Source organism: Schistocerca gregaria, chromosome 6, assembly GCF_023897955.1.
Source record: "Schistocerca gregaria isolate iqSchGreg1 chromosome 6, iqSchGreg1.2, whole genome shotgun sequence".
Lineage (NCBI taxonomy): Eukaryota > Metazoa > Arthropoda > Insecta > Orthoptera > Acrididae > Schistocerca > Schistocerca gregaria.
In genome coordinates, this window is record NC_064925.1 from 346,576,874 (window position 1) to 346,601,453 (window position 24,580).

General features: G+C 40.9%; 1 protein-coding gene across 3 annotated transcripts in view; it reads right to left on the reverse strand.

Annotated features, from left to right (window-relative positions):
• Positions 1 to 24,580, reverse strand: part of LOC126279105 (uncharacterized) — a 183,224-nt gene that overhangs the window by 126,663 nt on the left and 31,981 nt on the right. For all 3 annotated transcript variants that reach the window (XM_049979585.1, XM_049979584.1, XM_049979586.1), the window contains one exon: positions 2,931 to 3,136. In XM_049979585.1, coding sequence (XP_049835542.1) covers positions 2,931 to 3,136 — 206 coding nt within the window. The remainder of the gene's footprint in view (positions 1 to 2,930; positions 3,137 to 24,580) is intronic.

A 24,580-nucleotide genomic window follows, 5' to 3' on the forward strand; every position in this document is an offset into this window, starting at 1 on the left:
GGAGAGAAGGTATTGCAAGGATGTTTGGGCTTGGTTGATACAGTTTTGCAAGACTAGATTTGGAGGGGGGGGGGGGGGGAGGATTGGTGGAATATGAACAGATGGAGGTCATTGTGGAAGATGGGTGGCAGCCGGAGATGAGTAATTTGATGGTAAGGCCATATGAGGGGGTTTCCATGAGCCAAGCAAAATGCAGGAACAGTTTGGTGGTAGAAAAAATGTGAAACATTACATAAATAATGTTGAATTATGTTCAAAAATATTCACAAAAATACACCCAAATACATAGGAAAAATCACGAGAAAGAGAGAAAGAAGAAACAGATGAAAAAGGGGGGAACAATATGAAACCTGAGGGAATCGATGGTAGCAAAAGACGAACACTCCCTAAAACTGGCGTGAAGTCATAATGAGATCAAAGATAAAATATAAATAATAATTAAAAAACTTTTTACTGTGGGCAGCAGGTAGGGTGGATAAGTGTGAAGAAGGCGGACAGCAGATGTGGCTAGACCAGGTGAAATTAGTGGACGTGAACTATCAGCGTTGTCTTGGGTTGGGTTGGGCTGTTTTGGGGGAGAGACCAATCAGCGAGGTCATCAGTCTCATCGAATTAAGGAAGGATGAGGAAGGAAGTCGGCCCTGCCCTTTCGAAGGAACCATCCTGGCATTTGCTGGAGCAATTTAGGGAAATCATGGAAAACCTAAATCAGGATGGCCGGACGCGGGATTGAACCGTCATCCTCCTGAATGGGAGTCCAGTGTGCTAACCACTGCGCCACCTCTTGTAGCTGTCTATTGTGCACAGATGAGATAGTTGATAGTGTGGCTCGTGAGTAGAGCGTGCAGTGTGGTTTGTAAGGCGACAAGAGAAACACAGGAAAGAAGAGAGAGAAGGACAGACATTGAGTATAGTCACACATTAGAAAATGGTAGGTAACACAGGAAAAGAACACTGGGTTAGGATGACGAAAAGCCATCAGGCAAAAATCAAAAAATGTAAAGTCCAGGATGGAATGTAACAGTATTACAAAAATGAAAAACACGGGATGCACACATGCGCGTGCACATAAATGCATGACTACACTTCTGGCAACTGAAGCCACACTGCAAGCAACAGAAATCTTGCGTGATGGGAGTGGCAAACTTTCCCAACTCCCAACAGATTCCAAACCAACAACCTCCCTTATAGTCACCATGACCAACTATATCCCCACCCACAATAACTTCTCCTTTGAAAACATTACCTACAAACAAATCCGGAGTACAGCTATGGGCATCCGCAAAGCATCAGTCTATGCCAACCTATTCATTGGTCATCTAGAGAAATCATTCCTAACACCCAGAATCCTAAACCCCTCGCCTGATTCAGATTCACTGATGACATCTTTGCAACCTGGGTCGAGGGTGAGAATACCTTATCCACATTCCTCCAGAATCTCAATAGCTTCTCCCCCATTTGCTTCATCTGACCCTACTCTATCCAACAAACCACCTTCCTAGATTTTGATCTCCACCTCAAAGATGGCTACATAAGTGCCTCTGTCCATATCCAACCTATTAACCACCAGCAATATCTCCACTTCGACAGATGCCACCAGTTCCATACCAAGAAGTCCCTTCCATATGGTCCAGTCTCCTGTGGTTGTTGCATCTGCAGTGACGAACAGTCCCTCTCAAAATATACCGAGGGCCTCACTGAGGCCATCACAGACCATAATTATCGTCCAATTTTGTACAAAAGCAAATCTCCCGTGCTTTATTTTCCAGTCTCCACAACCTCCCAAAGTCTCACCGTCCGGCCAAAAGAGGAGCATTCCCCTCGTAACTCATTACCACCCAGGACTGGAGCAACCAAATTACATTCTCCGCCAGGGTTTCGACTACCTCTTGTCATGCCCTGAAATGAGTAATATCCTGCCCGCTATCCTTACCACCATCTAATGAACCTACACAATATACTTGTCTATTCCTACACAATCCCTGCACCCAACCCCTTACTTCTTGGCTCATATCCCTGTAATAGACCTAGGTGCAAGACCTGTTCCATACATCATCCTACCACCACCTACTCCAGTCTGGTCACAAATATCACCTATCCCATCAAAGGCGGGGCTAACTGTGAAACTAATCATGTAATCTACAAGTTAAGCTGCAACCACTGTGCTGCATTCTATGTGGGCATGACAACCAATGGCATGAATGGCCACTGACAAACTGTGGCCAAGAAATAAGTGAACCACCCTTTTGCTGAGCACACTGCACAGCACAACATCCTTCATTTTAATGATTGCTTCAGAACCTGTACCATATGGATCCTTCCCACCAACAGTAGCTTTTGTGAATTGCGCAGGTGGGAACTCTCCCTGCAATATATCCTATGTTCCCATAAACTTTCTGGCCTCAACCTTCATTAGTCATTTTTTTCACCCATCGAGACCCTAGCCTGTTCCTATTCCAGCTCAACAGAGCCCTCATTCTACCAACACTCAACATTCCCAGTCTTTTTACTCTTCTCCTTTTCCACTACACCTCCCCCCCCCCCCCCCCCCCCCCACCTCTCCATTTTCCTCCATCTAGCCTCCCGACTGCACCTAGCTGCCCTACCCTCTCTCCAACTCGTTCCTGTGCACTTCCCAGCATACTTCACTATCAGCCACCCCTACCCTGCTATACCTCCCCCTGCCTGATCCACCCAGTTGCCACTCCCATCATACATGTTGCTCGCAGGGTAGTTTCAGCTAAAAGAAGCCGCAGTTATGTGTGTGTGTGTGTGTGTGTGTGTGTGTGTGTGTGTGTGTGTGTGTGTGTGTGTGTGTGTGTGTGTGTATTGTCAGATATAGTTTCCAGTCAGTTATGTAATAACACTTTCTTTATGGTATGCTCAGTAGTATAATATGCTCTCTACCAAGGTAACTGAAATATATTTACCACATGTTCTGGTATCAGGAAACTGCAGATGCCTTCTGCATCTGATGATGGTACGACTCAACTCTGTCCAAACAGCAGTCACAAGAAACTGTACTGCTCTGTACTTAGCATGACGCTTTTCCGCCAGGCACTGCTGATACTGCCACATGCGTATAGATGACTTCCGGCGTACAAGCAGCTGCTGTAATCTACTCGCCAAACCATTCCTGTGAAAGATTTGAATGAAATCTTACAGTACCAATTTTCACATATTTAAGGCAATAAATTTCAGTTTCAGTATTGCGTAGAAGAGAGTACTTTCCCACGGTAGAGTTCCTCCCATTGAACTCGCCATCAGAGTGTGAGAAAAATGAATGTGCATAAGGCTGTGCATTAATATAAGGTATGGTAGGGTAAGTGCACTTTCAGGGCAAGTGCACAATTAGTTCATAGTTTCCATGAAATATGTCATACAGAGCTGCCACCAAGTGAACATGTAGTGAACTATATCTATATCTACATCTATATCTACATTTACGTCTATATCTACATTTACATGTATATCTACATTTACATCTACACTCTTTGCCTTTAAATATGTCTGCTTGTGTCTGTGTATGTGCAGATGGATATGTGTGTGTGCGAGTGTACACCTGTCCTTTTTTTCCCCTAAGGGAAGTCTTTCCGCTCCCGGGATTGGAATGACTCCTTACCCTCTCCCTTAAAACCCACATCCTTTCATTTTTCCCTCTCCTTCCTTCCTTCCTGACGAAGCAACTGCCAGTTGCGAAAGCTCGTAATTCTGTGTGTGTGTTTGTGTGTTTTGTTCATGTGCCTGTCTGCCGGCGCTTTCCCGCTTGGTAAGTCTTGGAATCTTTGTTTTAAATATATTTACATCTACACCGACATACATACTCAACAAGCCATTGTTTGGTGCATGGTTGATGGTACCCTGTACTTCCAGAATGAAATTTTCACTCATCACTGATATGAAACTTCCTGGCAGATTAAAATTGTGTACCAGACCGAGACTCGAACTGGAGACCTTTGCCCTTCAAGGACAAGTGCTCTGCCGACTGAGCTAACCAAGCATGAGTCATGCCCCATTCTCACAGCTTTCCTTCAGCCAGTACCTTGTCTCCTACCTTCCAAACTTCACAGAAGCTCTCCTCCAATTCTGCAGAAATAGCACTCCTGGGAGAAGGATATTGCGGAGATATGGCTACCCTGTACTATTACTAAGTAGTAGTGGCAGATACAAAAATACCTCAAGGAGGGGGGGCAAAGATATCTTGAGCTACCTTTACTTTTACATAATAAAAAATAATCAAAGTTTAAGAAAGTTTAAATAAAACTGATTATATATATATAATGTTGGGTTCAAATTAATGATGATGTAAATAAAATAGAAAGAAACTTCCACATGGGAAAAATATATTAAAAACAATTCTGTGTGTGTGTTTGTGTGTTTTGTTCATTGTGCCTGTCTGCCGGCGCTTTCCCGCTTGGTAAGTCTTGGAATCTTTGTTTTTATATATTTTTCCCATGTGGAAGTTTCTTTCTATTTTATTTACATTATTTTATATATATATATATATATATATATATAGAGAGAGAGAGAGAGAGAGAGAGAGAGAGAGAGAGAGAAAGAAACTTCCACATGGGAAAAACATATTAAAAACAAAGATTCCAAGACCCACGAAGTGGGAAAGCGCCGGCAGACAGGCACACGAACAAAACACACAAACACACACACAGAACCACTAGCCCTCGCAACCGATGGCCGCCCCCCCCCCCCCCCCCCCCCCCCAGGAAGGAGAGGGAAAGACGAAAGGATGTGGGTTTTAAGGGAGAGGGTAAGGAGTCATTCCAATCCCAGGAGCGGAAAGACTTCCCTTAGGGGAAAAAAAGGACAGGTGTACACTCGCACAAACACACATATCCATCCGCACATACACAGACACAAGCAGACATATTTAAAGGCAAAGAGTAAGAGAGGATATATTGAAGGGTAATTTCCCATCTCCGGAGTTCGGATAGGTTGGACTTACTCTTTGCCTTTAAATATGTCTGCTTGTGTCTGTATATGTGCGGATGGATATGTGTGTGTGTGCGAGTGTACACCTGTCCTTTTTTTCCCCTAAGGGAAGTCTTTCCGCTCCCGGGATTGGAATGACTCCTTACCCTCTCCCTTAAAACCCACATCCTTTCGTCTTTCCCTCGCCTTCCTGGAGGGGGGGGGGGGGGGGGGGGCGGCCATCGGTTGCGAGGGCTAGTGGTTCTGTGTGTGTGTTTGTGTGTTTTGTTCGTGTGCCTGTCTGCCGGCGCTTTCCCGCTTGGTAAGCCTTGGAATCTTTGTTTTCCCGCTTGGTGGGTCTTGGAATCTTTGTTTTTAATATATATATATATATATTAAAAACAAAGATTCCAAGGCTTACCAAGCGGGAAAGCGCCGGTAGACAGGCACAATAAAATAACACACAAACACACACACACACACAAAATTACGAGCTTTCGCAACCGGTGGTTGCTTTGTCAGGAAAGAGGGAAGGAGAAGGAAAGATGAAAGGACGTGGGTTTTAAGGGAGAGGGTAAGGAGCCATTCCAATCCCGGGAGTGAAAAGATTTACCTTAGGGGGAAAAAAGGACAGGTGTACACTCGCACACACACACATGTCCATTCGCACATACGCAGACACAAGCAGACATATTTAAAGGCAAAGAGTAAGGGCAGAGATGTCAGTCGAGGCGGAAGTACAGAGGCAAAGAAGTTGTTGAAAGACAGGTGAGGTATGAGCGGCGGCAACTTGAAATTAGCGAAGGTTGAGGCCTGGCGGATATCGAGAAGAGAGGATATATTGAAGGGTAATTTCCCATCTCCGGAGTTCGGATAGGTTGGTGTTGGTGGGAAGTATCCAGATAACTCGGACGGTGTAACACTGTGCCAAGATGTGCTGGCCGTGCACCAAGGCATGTTTAGCCACAGGGTGATCCTCATTACCAACAAACACTGTCTGCCTGTGTCCATTCATGCGAATGGACAGTTTGTTGCTGGTCATTCCCACATAGAAAGCGTCACAGTGTAGGCAGGTCAGTTGGTAAATCACGTGGGTGGTTTCACACGTGGCTCTCCCTTTGATCGTGTACACCTTCCGGGTTACAGTACTGGAGTAGTTGGTGGTGGGAGGGTGCATAGGACAGGTTTTACACCGGGGGCGGTTACAAGGGTACGAGCCAGAGGGTAGGGAAGGTGGTTTGGGGATTTCATAGGGATGAACCAAGAGGTTACGAAGGTTAGGTGGACGGCGGAAAGACACTCTTGGTGGAGTGGGGAGGATTTCATGAAGGATGGATCTCATTTCGGGGCAGGATTTTAGGAAGTCATATCCCTGCTGGAGAGCCACATTCAGAGTCTGATCCAGTCCTGGGAAGTATCCTGTCACAAGTGGGGCACTTTTAGGGTTCTTCTGTGAGAGGTTCTGGGTTTGAGGGGATGAGGAAGTGGCTCTGGTTATTTGCTTCTGTACCAGGTCAGGAGGGTAGTTGCGAGATGCGAAAGCTGTTTTCAAGTTGTTGGTGTAATGGTTCAGGGATTCAGGACTGGAGCAGATTCGTTTGCCACGAAGGCCTACGCTGTAGGGAAGGGACCGTTTGATATGGAATGGGTGGTAGCTGTCATAATGGAGGTACTGTTGCTTGTTGGAGGGTTTGATGTGGACGGATGTGCGAAGCTGGCCATTGGAGAGATGGAGGTCAATGTCAAGGAAAGTGGCATGGGATTTGGAGTAGGACCAGGTGAATCTGATGGAACCAAAGGAGTTGAGGTTGGAGAGGAAATTCAGGAGTTGTTCTTCACTGTGAGTCCAGATCATGAAGATGTCGTCAATAAATCTATACCAAACTTTGGGTTGGCAGGCTTGGGTAACCAAGAAGGCTTCCTCTAAGCGACCCATAAATAGGTTGGCATACGAGGGGGCCATCCTGGTACCCATGGCTGTTCCCTTTAATTGTTGGTATGTCTGGCCTTCAAAAGTGAAGAAGTTGTGGGTCAGGATGAAGCTGGCTAAGGTGACGAGGAAAGAGGTTTTAGGTAGGGTGGCAGGTGATAGGCGTGAAAGGAAGTGCTCCATTGCAGCGAGGCCCTGGATGTGCGGGATATTTGTGTATATGGAAGTGGCATCAATGGTTACAAGGATGGTTTCCGGGGGTAACAGACTGGGTAAGGATTCCAGGCGTTCGAGAAAGTGGTTGGAGTCTTTGATGAAGGATGGGAGACTGCATCTAATGGGTTGAAGGTGTTGATTTACGTTGGCAGAGATACATTCTGTGGGCGTTTGGTAACCAGCTACAATGGGGCGGCCGGGATGTTTGGTTTTGTGAATTTTAGGAAGTAGGTAGAAGGTAGGAGGAGTGCAAGGTGTCGGTGGGGTCAGGAGTTTGATGGAGTCAGGTGAAAGGTTTTGTAGGGGGCCTAAGGTTCTGAGGATTCCTTGAAGCTCCGCCTGGACATCACGAATGGGATTACCTTGGCAAACTTTGTATGTAGAGTTGTCTGAAAGCTGACGCAGTCCCTCAGCCACATACTCCCGACGATCAAGTTCCACGGTCTTGGAACCCTTGTCAGCCGGAAGAATGATGATGGATCGGTCAGCTTTCAGATCAAGATGCTTTCAATAATTTCCACAATGAAACTCTGTCGTGGAATCTGGCAGAAAACCCAGAGAGATTCTGGTCAAACATAAGGCACATCAATGGCAAGATACAATCAATACAGTGCGATAACGACGATTAAGTCGCTGATGACAGTGCTGCTAAAGCAGTTATTAAACATGTTTTTCCGAATCTCCTTCAACAAACAAGAGAAAATAAATATCCCTGAAATTCAACCAAGAACAACTGCCAAGATGAGAAACTGAAGTAGATATCTTCAGTGTAGCATGCAGCTTTCATCACTTGATAAAGGCAAGGCCTCCAGTCCAGACTGTATACCAGTCAGGTTCCTTTCAGAGTATGCTGATACAATAGCTCCATACTTGTCAATCACATACAACCACTCGCTCACAGAAACTTCTGTACCCAAAGATTGGAAAATTGCTCAAGTCACACCAATACCCAAAAAGGGAAATAGGAGTAATCCGCTGAATTACAGGGCCATATCAATAACATTGATTTGCAGTAAGGTTTTGGAACATATATTCTATTCCAACATTATGAATTGGCTCGAAAAAAATGATTTATTGACACACAGTCAGCATGGATTCAGAAAACATCGTACTTGTGAAGCACAACTAGCTCTTTATACTCAAGAAGTAACGAGTGCTATCGACAGGGGATGTCAAATTGATTCCATATTTTTAGATTTCAATAAGGCTTTTGACGCTGTTCCTCACAAGCGTCTTCTAACCAAACTTGTGCCTATGGAATATTGCCTCACCTGTGCAACTGAATACATGATTTTCTGTCAGAAAGGTCACAGTTCTTAGTAACAGACGGAAAGTCACCACGTAAAACAGAATTAATATCCGGCGTTCCCCACGGAAGTATTACAGGCCTTCTATTGTTCCTGATCTATATTAACGACATAGGAGACAAATCTGAGTAGCCTTATTAGATTGTCTGCAGATGGTTCTGTCATTTGCTATCTTGTAAAGTCATCAGATGACCAAAACAAATTGCAAAATGATTTAGATACGATAGCTGTATGGTGCGAAAAGTGGGAATTGACCCTGAATAAAGGAAACTCTGAAGTTATTCACATGAGTACTAAAAGAAATCAGCTAAATTTCAATTACACAATAAGTCACACAAATCTTAAGGCTGTAAATTCAACTAAATACTTAGGGATTACAATTACAAATAACCTAAATTGGAATGATCACATAGATAATGTTGTGTGTAGAGCAAACCAAAGACTGTGATTCATTTGCAGAACACTTAGAAGATGCAACAGGTCTACTAAAGAGTCTGCTTACACCACGCTTGTCCGCCCTATGCTGGGGTACTGCTGTGTAGTTTGGGATCCACATCAGGTGGGACAGGTGGATGACATTGAAAAAGTTCAAAAACGGGCAGCTCGTTTTGTACTGTCACAAAATAGGGGAGATAGTGCCACAGACCTGATACATAAAATGGAGTGGCAATCATTAAAACAAAGGCATTTTTCACTGCGACAGGATCATCTTATGAAATTTCAATCACCAGTTTTGTCCTCTGATTGTCAAAACATTCTTTTGGCACCCACCTACATAGGGAGAAATGATCATCATGGTGAAATAAGATAAATCAGGGCTCGCAAAGAAAAATTTAAGTGTTCATTTTTCCTGTGCACCATTCGAGAGTGGAATGGTAGAGAGACAGTTTGAAGGTGGTTCATTGGACCCTTTGCTGGGCACTTTATTGAATAGCAGAGTAATCACTTAGAAGTAGGCGAAAAAATTCCAAATCATTGAAATTTGCAGAAAAAATTGTGTGGATCCATTCATTATCTATCCACATTTCAACGTCCTGGAAGTTACTCTTGGCCTTGAAAATACAACAATTATGATTAATAAACTAGATGAGAGAGGATTTGTTAGAGATCCTTCAAAAAGTAAAGTTGTGGATGATAGGGAATTACCTTCCTCAGGAACAAGACATTCTCCAGGATGGGATACTATTTCTGTTTTGTATAATGTATCTGCAAACAGAAACTCCCTCCATTAGTAATCATCATCATCATTTAAGACTGGTTATGCCTCTCAGCGTTCAGGCTGGAGAATAGTCCCCCTTATAAAATTCCTCCATGATACCCTATTCAGTGCTAACATTGGCGCGTCTTCTGCTGTTAAGCTTATTCCTTCAAAATCATTCTTAACCGAATCCAGGTACCTTCTCCTTGGTCTACCCATTAGTAATAATTAAAGGAAAATTCATATGGACTGACTGGCAAGCTTCTGAAGAATCAGCTTTTGATGGGCATAGAAACACGCATCTTTGAAGGGGATAGAAACCACAAGGCATGAAAATATCACGATTTAATTTTGCCTCCTAATCCAGTCCACCTTCTCCAGCTACTGGACTTGTGTGGGATGAAATACGTAAAAACTGCCAGGAACATAGAGCTCATTAAGTGGTAAAAAAACATCAAATTGGCCGCAATCTACCCAAGAAAGAATTTATATTAAAAACAAAGGTTCCAAGACTTACCAAGCGGGAAAGCGCCGGCAGACAGGCACATGAACAAAACACACAAACACACACACAGAATTACTAGCTTTCGCAACCGATGGTTGCTTCTTCAGGAAGGAGAAAGAATTTATTAATATCTTAAGCTGTGAGTGGGTGAATTTAGACCTATCTGTTATTCAGACAGCGTTTCAAAAGTATGAATTTACCCGCTCAAAAAGAATGTGATTTCAGTGGACATGTTCAGTCCTAAACCCTTTCAATTTTGGAAAGCAGAGCACCCAAAAACTGTTTCACAAGTATCAATCACTTATTGTACAACTGAAAAGTTGAAACAAGGCCGAAAAGTTCAGAAGTTACTAAAAAATGAGACTAATAGGACAACTAGTAAGAAGTTGTGGTTTCTCAGATAAACCCTTAAAACAAAAATTATATAAAAGTTCATCAGACTCAGACACATATGAATACAGCATTGGAGATTCCAATGAGTACTACAGCGATGATCTACTGGAGGAAAGTTTGTCATAAGAGGAGGAAGAGGAAACACTGACACTGGAAGCAGTGAAGAAAGAGTAGAACAAGGGAATGATTCAGCTTTGAAAGCTTCAGGGGAGTTCACTACGGATGACTGGGCAGTAAAGAAATATATTGGCAAAACCCAAATATGATACTATGCGAGGAGAGCACTCAATTTTGATGCAGGTGACTCCACTTTTATGTTTTGGAGAAAATCTTCAGCGATCAATAGCCAAACCATATTCAAAACCCCTCCCAGAGAAGACATTTGCTCAGTAGAAAAGAGTGATATTATAAATATTTTTCCATACCCCAGAGGATAATGAAGGAAGGACAAGACCTTTAATACTGAATTTTTTGATTATAATGTGCAGTAATGTGTATTTCAGTATATTTGGTTGTCATTTATTATTTAGAAAAACTACTGCTAAGTCTGTTCATCATCGTAGTGTTTAAAATGACGAAATTTGCTATCACTTGTAATTTCCCCTTTTATTGTAAGCTGTATTATGTGAAAGATGAACATCTTTACCCTTTGTCAACACATTATGCTGATGAAGAAAGAGAGTTTTCTACGGTACATCATCAAAATATGTTCTTTGACACAATAAATCTTGGTTTTGATGCTACATATTTTCTAGAGGTCCACAAGCATTGTGACACAGCAAAGGCACATGGGGCACTCAAAAAATTGTAATCCAACTTTGGAGCATCAAACACAAAAATAAATGTCAGAGTATGTATTAGTGAGCACTTTTTACAGTATTATTGTCAACTTAAAAAAAGAACTTTCACAGGTTATATTGGAGACTTACGCCACTTTAGTGAGGTAAGGTATATCATCATCAGCAAATGTGAAGGAAAACCAACTACTGAATGTATATTTGAAAAATGGACAGCCTCATTACCACAGTTCAAGAAAATAAATTGATATAGGTGTATAAACAAAGGTTGTATGCCCGTTTCAAGTCGAACTTCATGAATTTAGCTGCGCAATTACCACACCTCACCTCAACTTTACATTTACTGTAAGAATGGTAACTGCAAAAAACTGTGGATAATCAACAATATACGGTACTTCAATTGATGAAAGAATGCAATACTAAATTGTTAAAGAAAAAAGAGAACTCAGTGAATATGTTACTTAGAAATAAAATCAATATGAAGTGTAAACAAATTAAATGAAAATGCTGCAGAAAACATGCAAAGCAATCAGAATGAAAATGGTCACATCAACTAGAGATTCAGTACATAGAAAATTCCAAATAATTTGAAAGCAAAGGTATCAACATTTAGTGTGTAAAGGAACTCCTCTCAAATTTGGATAATAGAGCGAAAGTTCAAAAGAGTAGTATGAGGGTCAGTACAAGAGAGAGCTAGCACCTAGCGTGACAAAAGTAAAAACAAGATTTGATTTGGAGGACACAGGGATATAGTGCTAGAGTATGCGCAGAATACCATGGCTGTTACATGTGCAGGAAGAGCAGTGGTGGTGGGGTTATGGCCAGATGCTATAGGGAAAAAGCTGAGCGCTGGAGGGGAAGTGCCATTCTAAATTGAAGCCTACACTCGCATTTTTTTGTACATATTTACTAGAGCACCTCCATGCCTACAATGCTGTAGGACTATCCAGAAAGATCTACTACAACCTCTGCTTTAGTTGGCTACTTAACCGTTTGTAGCTTTCAGAGAAGTGTCAAGAGTGGCGCATTTTGAGTAAAACCTACACATTGCTCTTGTTTCCATGTTAAAACAAATTGCTTCTTTTGCCAAAATGCAGCAGAGTTGACACAGTGACACCTAAAATAATATGTTGTGCTGGTGCAATTGAAAGAGAATTCTGAAACCATGGATTAATTAGGGAACCAGAGAAAACTATGTTCAATAGCTTATGAAAAAGCACATCCTTGGTACAAATTAAACATGTAATATCTTCACTCATGTTGCTCAAAACCCCATAGAATTTCTCATTTCACTAGCTATTGATGGCCACTAAAAGTTCCATTCTTTCACTGAAAAGGTCTGTAGTTAGTGGCATAACAAGGTATATAATGAAGTTTTACATAATAAGCATACGGCAAAATACTCTCCCCTTTATATATTATCATTTGCCAAAATTCCATTTCGGTACCCAGAACAATTTATAACATATGAGGAATGTTTTGGATATTTCACTCTGCCCTTATCACTGGTGTGGTGTAATCACAAATGAGTGTGTTGCATCAGATCAACTTTCTCCAGATTGGTTACAGATACAGACCTCAACTCAAGTCTAATGAAAAATTCAGTATCTTACCTAAATTGCATATGCATCAACATATCAAAAAATCATAGCAACCTCTATTTTTCATTACAAACTTTTTTAATATTGTGCAGTGTCTCGGTTCCATGTAAATATCATAATAATTATGACCATTAAAAAAAATGCTGGGCACACCATCATAAGCCTGATACGAGGGTTGGAACTTAAATAGTGGCAACAATTTATTCACAACAGATACAAAAGAGTTAAATGTTTGCACTTGTTACTGTCCTTCAGAGTTGTCACCAACATTCTGTAGAACCCGTTGCCATAGATGTGGGAGGCGTAGTATACTGTCAGCAGAGCCTGTTCTGTTGATGGTGTGAATGGAGCGGTCTACTGCCTGTCGAATCTCTGGAACAGTTCTGAAGTGAATGTCACAAAGTGGTTCCTTCATCTTCAGAATCAAATCAAAGTCACAAAGACTTACGTCTGGATAGTATGGTGAAAGGTACAGTGTTTCCCAGTCCCATCTAGTAAACAGAGAAGCCACAGCTTGTGCTGTATGCACCTGCATACTGTCATGCAAAATGATGGATGCGTTGCGCAGAAAATGTTGCCGCTTCTTTTGCAAAGCTGGTCACAGGTGATGCTCCAAAAACAAACAGTAATACTGTACACTGATGGTCTGCCTTGGAGGAACGTAGTGTGTTAGGATAACACCATCAGTCGTACATGAGAATCACCATAACTTTCATCATAGTGGGGCTCTGGCGCACTTTTGACTTTTGCGGCGACTCATAATGATGCCATTTATCGGATTGGCGTTTCAGTTTTGGCTCATACGATGTGGCCCATGTCTCATCCAGTGTTACGATATGGCATAAGAAGGCCTCTCCTTTGCACTCATAGCGTACGTAACACATCCTTTTCTGCATTTCCATAAAGTCATGTGAAACCCATCGTGATGCAATTTTTCACATGCTCAGGCATTCCTTCAGGATGTGAAGCACAGTCGTACGTGCTAATCCAGTTTCATGGGCGAACTCACAAATCATATGGCATCAATCACTGCCCATTAACGCAGCAACAGAATGCACTTCTTCTGCAGAGATGCTAGGACGACCTGCTCGATGCATGTCTGCCATTTTGCCGACCTATGTTGAAGGCTTTTACACAACTTGCCACAGTTCTGTACAGCAATGGAGGAGGAGGAGGAGGAGGAGGAGGAGGAGGAGGAGACTAGTGTTTAACCTCCCGTCGACAATGAGGTCATTAGAGGCAGAGCACAAGCTCGGATTAGGAAAGGATGGAGAAGGAAATCGGCCATGCCCTTTCAAAGGTACCATCCCAGCATTTACCTGAAATCATGGAAAACCTGTATGGGGATGGCCGGATGCAGGATTGAACCATCATCCTGCCGAATGCAAGTCCAGTGTGCTAACCATTGCGTCACCTCGCTCAGTGTACAGCAATGCCGATTCCCCGCACACCTCTTGAAGACCTTGATGACACTGTCGTGCTGTACGACCTCTGGCATATTCAATCTTGATCCAACTCGGTTGTTCCTGTTTCGAAAACATAGTGACACAGTTACATTAGACTACTCGCTCACAAGTGACTGTTTCCCTCGATTGTGTGCATACCAGTGGCGTGCGACAGGCGAGTCCATTTGCTCAGAGGTAAGGTAGTTATGTCAACAATGTGTGCTATCAGTGACAATAGTAGATTCCATTTCATAGTATCTCCACAGCAGTGTTGCCACTATTTAAATTCTATATAAAGTTGTAGGTATCACAAAAATCCATTTTTTTTTACCAAATAGTTCCTGTAAAAACCAAATAGCTGACCTGCCAAAAAGTGGCAAACAGTGTCAGTCTCTCCTTCCAAACAAATGAAGGAATTCACCCGGCACTTTGCACGAAAATTGGTAACTGTGCATCAGCCACCTTAGCCAGTGCAGACTCTACAGTCAGAGTTTGGCAGAGCTTCAGAAGGCCTGCTAGCTAACAAGACATAAGGGATACATAACATTCCTTCAGAATTTCTAAAATCATTTGGGCAACTGACAAATAAGGGATTATTCAAGTTAGTTTGTATTGTCTATGAAACTAAAATATAGACATAGCACTGAATTTTCGGAAGAATACCAATCACGTAATTCAAAGACAGCAAGGGCAAATAATTGTGAGAATTATCATATAGTCAGTCTGACGATTCAAAAATACAAGTTGCTTAAAAAATAATATACAGAAGAATGAAAGAGAAATTGGGGATGTGTTGGAGGACAATCAGTCTCTCTTAGGAAAAAGTAAATGCACCAAAGAGGCAGTTCTGATATTATGCTTGGAAGTAAGACATAATAAATATCAAAAAACTTTCCTAGGATCTTTTGACATAGTGACAGTGCTCGACTACATACAGTTTTTTGACCACTCAATGAAGGAAAATTACAAATAAAAATCTGCGTAGTCACAAATTTTTGTACAGTGGTCAGAGGGAGTGTCACAAACAATGTACTAAAAATCCTTACTGATGGGTTCTGATCATGCGACTGGGGGCGCTCAGAATGTTACTTTTTATTATTTTTCTGGAATAATATGAAAACTAATTTAACTCCGCTATGCCGGTCCCAAGCCCGGGGCCTCACCATACAAGAGGTGAGGAAGGAGGAGGGGGAGGAGTAACAACCTCGTTAAAAAACCAAGGTTCACCTGGCCCGGGTGATAGCACCTCATAAGGGCTCCTTGCTAGGACTACAGTGGAGACCTCAACAGTAGTGAAGGCGAAGGGAATAGTTCTCAGTACGGCGGAACTAGCGGAAGAGACAACCAAAGAAAAAAATCCACTTGGCGTCTGTCTTGAAACAAGCGGCTGAGTGGTCAGCATCTGTCCACCTGTGGTGCGGCTGAAAACCATTCCTCGGAGCAAGGTATACTGATGAACATTCATTTGATTCAGAGGTATTCAGAATCTTCAAAGGGAAGCCAGAAAAAAGAGTTATGAAGAATGTACCCCAATTTGGAACAGGATTCATTGTAAACCAAAATATATTAAACTCGATAGTAGAATTTAAATCTGTCAGTGAAAGGCTTTCAACATTAACCTTCAAATCAGTAAACAAACTGTATACCATTGTAAACTCACATGCACCAACAAATGAGAAATACAGAAGACAAAAAGAACAAACAGAAATTTTTTGCCATGAACTGTCAAACACCTTAGACCAGATTTCATCCAAAAACACAATAATATTGTTGGGAGACTTTAATGCTCAAATCGGCAAAGAACATCATCACCAATCCATAGTAGGCAAATTCCCTGCACATAAAAGAACCAATGCAAATGGAGAAAGACTTATTAGTTTATGCAGAGAACGTGACATAGTTCTAAAGTCTATATATTTAAAAAACTCCCTAGAAAACAAACTACATGGGTAACCCCGAATCCAGTCTGTGGGGAGAAACAACTTGACCATGTTGCTATAAGCAGACTGTCTGCCTCAGAGAAACTCAATGTAAAAGTTGCTAAGAGTGCAAGTTTAGATTCAGATCACTATCTATCTGTCGTTAAATTCAAAATTAGACCAATATATAAAAGAAAGAGCGAATATCAACCTAAAAAGTTTGACACTCAGAAATTAACCAAGGTACACAATTTCAGGACACTTTTGGAAAAGAAAACACAAAACATGGGAACAACTACAAAAAGATATAGTACAGACAGCAGAAGAAACCATTCTCCTTACCAAAAAATGGAAACATGCCTGGTGGAATGATGAGTGTGACAAACTAATCCTAACAAGACAACGAGCTTGGAACATTTGGAATGCAAACAAAAATGATAAAAATAGGAACTCCCTAAAAGAAGCCCGAAAGCAAGCTTCAAAAGGCCTTAAAAAGATCCAAGTTCAATACGTAAAAGACCAACTAGCATCAATAGACTCCAACTTCAAACAGAACAATGCTAAGGACTTTGACAAAACTTTCAAAAGTAACTTAAAGAAATACTCTCCTCCTAGTCTATTTTTCACGGACCCAAAAACGCAGAAAACTGCATACAATAGCATAGAGAACTGTAGAATACTTGCTGAATATTTTGAAGAACTACATAACTGTTATCCACCGAAAGAAAATTTTAATTTCAATATTGTAAACCCAACACCACCAGATTCTAAGCTGTCAACCACAGAAGAAATAAAAGAAATCATAAAAGAGCTTAAAAATAATAAAGCCCCTGGAGAGGATAATATAGTTGCTGAACTATTGAAGTACTCTAGTGACAACATGATACGGTGTCTATCAGAAATACTAAAAGAAATCTGGACAACACACAGATTACCACCAGACTGGACATCTGCATTAATACATCCACTACAGAAAAAAGGGAAGAAAACAGATCCTAGCAATTATAGGGGAATCTCCCTCTTACCAGTGACCTATAAGATCTTGTCTAAGGCGCTTTTAAAAAGAGCAGAAGAGATACTTGACAAACAGCTAGGAGAGTATCAGGCTGGATTTAGGAAGGGAAGGTCATGTGCAGAACAAATACTAAATTTAAAGAACATAATAGAAATGAGGAAAATCAGGAACTTAAAATATGTAATTACTTTTGTGGATTTTAAAAAAGCCTATGATTCAATTGACAGAAGTACACTGCTTGATATCTTAAAAGAATTGGGACTCGATGCTAAAACAACTGCAATAATTGAAGGTACTTTGACAAATACAAAATCGAAAGTAAAATTTAGGGGAGAGCTCTCAAAATCGTTTGAAATAAAGTCAGGTGTTCGACAGGGAGATGGTCTGTCACCTCTGCTTTTCAATTGTGTCTTGGAGAAGGTAGTTCGAGAATGGAAGAAGGCCATCAATACCAAACAAGATCATTGTCGACTGTTTAGCCTTCGCAGATGACATGGCATTGATTACAGATTCACTATACAATGCTCAAGAACAAATAAGAGAACTACAAAAACAAGCAGCCAAAGTAGGACTACAAATATCCTATGAAAAGTTTATGACAAACATCTGTCATGCTCCTCAAAATATTGCAGTTGACAACACAATACACAAAACAGATACCTTTAAATACCTAGGAGAGTGGATTACATACAATGCCAAAGAAAAGATAGCTATAGAAACTAGAGTGCACAAAATAGAGTGTTTCATATGACCAAAAACATTTATAATAAAAAAATCCTTGTCCTGGAACACAAAATTAAGACACTACCAAACAGTGGCCAGACCTGAAGCTCTCTATGCGGCAAAAACACTTAAACTAACAAGAAATGGAGATCTTGAGAAACTAGAGAAAGTCGAAAGAAGAATTTTAAGGAAAATACTGGGAGCTAAAAGAAACGATAATGCTGAATACAGGTTAAGACCAAACAGAGAGCTATATCTGAAAACGGAGAAACTAACTGATGTAAAGAGGAAGAGGAGACTAAAGTTTTTGGACATATATTCAGAATGGATAACAACAGACTAACCAAGCGGATATTCACATCACTCAATAGCTACAAATCCAAGCCAGCATGGTTCATAGAGACTGAAAAGGACATTGAAAATGCTGGAGTTACAATAGACACAATAGAAAACAGAACACATTTCAGAAAGGCAGTTCAAAAGGCAGAATTTCAGGAGAGAAAGAAAATAACTAGACGAAAGTGGACTCAAGAAGAAAGGGAACAACACTCTAAAAGGATGAAGGAAATTTGGAAACTGAGGAAATCTAATACAATGAAGATTAGCCAAAGTTTATTCATCGTACCCTCCAAATGGGTTATTCGAAAGAAGAAGAAGAATGAAAACTAATTTAGAACTAATAATTTTTGCATTGTGTAGGATGGAAAAATCACATATCATTAAAAAATACAGATTTAAAGGCATCATACTAATGCTTATTGTGAAATCAAGTGGCTTAAGAACAAATACTAATGTGTGTACCACACCTAAGAGCATCAGAGCTATATTAAGGGATAAATTGTGTTCCATTTCTTTCTTGGTGAGTGGGGAGGTGGTGTAGAAGCATGAAGATGTGAGGGAATGTAGTTTCCCAAACTGTGTTTATGCACTTCCCTCCTTCATAAGTTCATAAACTGAAGAGCGAGCAGACAATACTTCACTCTCTCTAACCCACTATGTCACAAAAACCAACTACAGGGTGTTTGATGAAGTTACATAAACTCTTCTGCAGTGCCTTTTTTAATCACTGATGACAGTGCACAGACATAAATCTCTGCACACTTTTTCCTCTACTGGAAAGGAAACTGATTCTTAGTCACCCCATACAGCAGCTATGGAGCTATTCCAGGAAAGGCAGCTTCAATCATCACATGTGCTGTTCTCTTTTCATTTTGCAGACAGACAATACCTCCCCAGCCTCTCATGTCTAGTTCTCTTATGCGAATAGACAATATAACTCCACTGAGCTTGTGCTTATATAGTGGAGTTATCTTCAGTTTATTAAGTGAGTACTTATTTCCAGTTGAGAAGAGTTCCATTATGTAAGCAAGCTCAAGAACTGAAGCTGTCAATGGTCTACTGCACCAAAGAGCCTGCCCAAGTACAGCATGCTATCAATGTTTTTTCAACCATGTCAGTGTCATTATGTGCAGTATCAGTAGATGGAATACTTTTAACTGGATGATTGGTATCAAATTTATCACCTCAGCCTCAGTTCTGCCAATGTCCGATGAGGCCCAGAGGCTTGAATTGGCTCTCTCTGCAACGGTAGTAGGTCACCTTTGTGTTATGTAACTTCAGATATTGCAATATAACTCAAGCAACACTTTACAGCACATTACTGTTCTAGACGGGAACATGATCAGTTCCATTCCATCACACATATCTGAATGCAAGAGATTTATGCAGTTTACCAATAATGCAATTCATTAATTCACCACCAAGCACAGTTACATGTCTTTACAATACGTTGTCAATGATAAATACCAGCAGCAAGGTGTCACATTTACCCTTTCAGTCCCTTTCTTACCAACACTACATAAATAACTGACAGCACCACATTTACAAATTAAATGTTTCTCAGCCATTGTTTAAAGGAACATAGTTTACATAAAGGCTTATTTAACAACTGCAAAGTATTCACTTAACAAAATGAAAATTGCTCCACTAATTAAACGCAAGCTTTGTAAAGTTATTTTGTATACTCTCACAGAATAGAACTGGGCAGGGAATGCTGGAGATTTAGAGTCAGTCTGTCAACTGTTAAAGTGAGCTGCACTTGTGACGGAGAAGTCGCCTTTCCCAGAAGAATGTGACTGCTGCGCAGGATGAATAAGAACCAATTTCCCATCTAGCAGTGTTGAACAGTGTGCAGAGATTTGAGTAAAACTGTCCATTACGTTATTTGGGTTACTATCACCAGTAACTCATATCTGTACTCCATGTTGTGTTAACACACTTTGTGCAAAATAAACACCCTCTCGGAATGTCTGCACACTGCGTCACAAGTGATTTTTAAAGCGACATGTGGAAGGGTTGGTATAAACTTGTGAAACATCCTTTAGTTGTTTTCTGTGACATAGTGGGGAAGAGCGAGTGGGGAATCAGGGAATCACCTGCTCATGCCTCAGCAGTTTGTAGACCTATAAAGGAGGAAGGAGGGAAGTACTGACCACAATCTGGCATCCTACCTTCCCTCAAGCTTCTACAATCCACCATCCCGCATTCCCCCATCCCCCCACTCCTCCCCACTACACCCTGTCACTCCCAGACCACAATTTACCCTTTAATATGACTTTAACGCACTTGGATGAGGAACACACATTAATGTTTTTAATCTACTTCACTAAACAACAAATATGCATTTTATACCGTTAAGACACTATTTTCAATAATCCGCAGATCATCCATCCCTCTGCACACTGAAATTTTAAGTCCTAGAAAAAACATAAATATGACATTTTTTGAAGGATATTTAAATTTGCTTAATTTTGTACTGAAAAACATTTCTGCTAGAAACTGTAGTTTTCACATTATTCAAGAAAAACATAAAAAGTTACCTCGAAACAATCCTATCCCCCCTACACACACACACACACACACACACACACACACACACACACACACACACACACACACACACACACACACACACACACACCAGTCAGGATTTCTTGTATTCTGTTCATGGCATTCACTCCTACTGCTGTACAAAAGTTTGCGACAAAACACATTTTCCCCCCTATCCAACCTTCTTTTGACCTTTGCTGAATGGGCTACTTACAAAGTATGAGATTTTCACTCTGCAGCGGAGTGTGTGCTGATATGAAACTTCCTGGCAGATTAAAACTGTGCAGTTTTAATCTGCCAGGAAGTTTCATATCAGTGCACACTCCGCTGCAGAGTGAAAATCTCATTCTGGAAACATCCCCCAGGCTGTGGCTAAGCCATGTCTCCGCTATATCCTTTCTTTCGCAAGTGCTAGTTCTGCAAGGTTCGCGGGAGAGCTTCTGTAAAGTTTGGAAGGTAGGAGACGAGATACTGGCAGAAGTAAAGCTGTGAGTACCGGGCGTGAGTTGTGCTTCGGTAGCTCGGATGGTAGAGCACTTGCCCGCGAAAGGCAAAGGTCCCGAGTTCGAGTCTCGGTCGGGCACACAGTTTTAATCTGCCAGGAAGTTACTTACAAAGTGTTTGAAATCCTCAGAAGAATAGGTATTCAATAAAGGAAAAAACCAAAGAATCAAGGGATTAAATTGGACTTAAAGAAAGGAAGCAATCTTTCTCCTCTACTGGTCAAGCTATATATCTAAGAAGCAACAGAGAAACTAAAAGGACTAAAATGCACGGTGAAAGGTTATTAATGACAAGATTCACAGATTATATTGCTATGCCCTCTGGACACAAGAAAAATCATAGGATGTGGTGAATGGAATGAACGGTCTATTAAGTAGAAAAACCAAAGTACTGTGGATCGGAAGTAGAAATGTAATCAGCAATAACCACAAAATAAAATCTGGGGGCCACTTGGTAAGCAAAAGGAGAGAATTCTCTTACCTTACAACGAGAAAGGATAACATAAAAAAATGACTTCCAGAAAGAAAAATTGAATCCCTCATCAAAGAAAGTCTACTAGTATAAAATATAGGTCATAATTTGAAAACTGAATTTCTCTGCCAAATCAGACAGGTAAAGAACATGTGGAAAACACTAACTAGAAAAAGGGATGGTATGACAGGACATTTGTTAAAGACATTGGACAATTACTTACATTGTACTGCATGAGGTCATAGGTGGCAAATCTGGTATCGGGAGTCACAATTAGAATATATACAACAAATAAGAATGCTGGGAGTAAATGCTACTCTGAATCGATTGACACAGGAGAGAAATCATGGACCAGTGTAGTGGGTACACTAAAAAAAAAAAATTTAGCCAGTTACACATGAGCCGCAAGAATTAATGGAACTAGCTATTCTTTCTAGTGGGAGACTGTTGGATAAATTTAGACTATTAGCATTCATTACAAACAGAACAATTCTACTGACTTTGCCATTAATTTCATTCACGAACAATGAATGTAAGATCAGAGTGTCTTAGTAATTAAGAATTTATGCATTTAGAATATTTCCACTGCTTCACTGATGAATGCAAATGGAAAACTAGCAGCTAACAACAATACAGCAGTGTTCTACTACACCCTGCATAGTGTAGTTGCAGTATGAGACATAAGCAACCACAGGTAACACTCTTAAAATGCGTCCTAGAACAGTCTAGCTTTAGCTGATATCTAGGACCTGTTCTGATACCAAGAGTAGTTATGTGTAAACAATTTGTTACTGCAAAGCTCCACTAGCAAAGGGCAACTATAGAGTATACATTTGCTATATCTTAACTCACGGAAAACCAGTTACAGTTACAATTTAGAATTAAAACTGTGAATACATGTTGTTGTTGTTGTTGTGGTCTTCAGTCCTGAGACTGGTTTGATGCAGCTCTCCATGCTACTCTATCCTGTGCAAGCTTCTTCATCTCCCAGTACCTACTGCAACCTACATCCTTCTGAATCTGCTTAGTGTATTCATCTCTTGGTCTCCCTCTACGATTTTTACCATCCATGCTGTCTTCCAACACTAAACTGGTGATCCTCTGATGCCTCAGGACATGTCCTACCATCCAGTCCCTTCTTCTAGTCAAGTTGTGCCACAAACTTCTCTTCTCCCCAACCAATCCTATTCAATACTTCCTCATTAGTTATGTGATCTACCCATCTAATCTTCAGCATTCTTCTGTAGCACCGCATTTCAAAAGCTTCAATTCTCTTCTTGTCCAAACTATTTATCATCCATGTTTCACTTCCATACATGGCTATACTCCATACAAATACTTTCAGAAACGAACTTCCTAACACTTAAACCTATACTCGATGTTAACAAATTTCTCTGCTCCAGAAATGCTTTCCTTGCCATTGCCAGTCTACATTTTATATCCTCTCTACTTCGACCATCATCAGATATTTTGCTTCCCAAATAGCAAAACCACTTTACTACTTTAAGTGTCTCATTTCCTAATCTAATTTCCTCAGCATCACCCGATCCAAGTCCTTTGCTGTCTCTAACATAATTACAATGTCATCGGTGAACTTCAAAGTTTTTATTTCTTCTCCATGGATTTTAATACCTACTCCAAATTTTTCTTATGTTTCCTTCACTGCTTGCTCAATATACAGATTGAATAAGATCAGGGAGAGGCAACAGCCCTGTCTCACTCCCTTCCCAACCACTGCTTCCCTTTCGTGCCCCCCGACTCTTGTAACTGCCATCTGGTTTCGGTACAGACTGTAAATAACTTTTCGCTCCCTGTATTTTACCCCTGCCACCTTTAGAATTTGAAAGAGAGTATTCCAGTCAACATTGTCAAAAGCTTTCTCTAAGGCTACAAATGCTAGGAACGTAGGTTTGCCTTTAGAATCCAAACAGATCTTCCCCAAGGTCGGCTTCTACTAGTTTTTCCATTCGTCTGTAAAGAATTCGCGTTAGTATTTTGCAGCAGTGACTTATTAAACTGATAGCTCGGTAATTTTCACATCTGTCAACACCTGCTTTCTTTGGGATTGGAATTATTACATTCTTCTTGAAGTCTGAGGGTATTTCGCCTGTCTCATACATCTTGCTCACCAGAAGGTAGAGTTTTGTCAGGACTGGCTCTCCCAAGGCTGTCAGTAGTTCTAATTGAATGTTGTCTACTCCTGGAGCTTTGTTTCGACTCAGGTCTTTCAGTGCTCTGTCAAACTCTTCACGCAGTATCATATCTCCCATTTCATCTTCATCTACATCCTCTTCCATTTCCATAATATTGTCCTCAAGTACATCGCCCTTGTATAGACCCTCTATATACTCCTTCCACCTTTCTGGATTCCCTTCTTTGCTTAGAACTGGATTTCCATCTGAGTTCTTGATATTCATACAAGTGGTTCTCTTTTCTCCAAAGGTCTCTTTAATTTTCCTGTAGGCAGTATCTATCTTACCCCCAGTGAGATAAGCCTCTACATCATTACATTTGTCCTCTAGCCACCCCTGCTTAGCCATTTTGCACTTCCTGTCGATCTCATTTTTGAGACGTTTGTATTCCTTTTTGCCTGCTTCATTTACTGCATTTTTATATTTTCTCCTTTCATCAATTAAATTCAATATTTCTTCTGTTACCCAAGGATTGCTACTAGTCCTCGTCTTTTTACCTACTTGATCCTCAGCTGCCTTCACCACTTCATCCCCCAAAGCTACCCATTC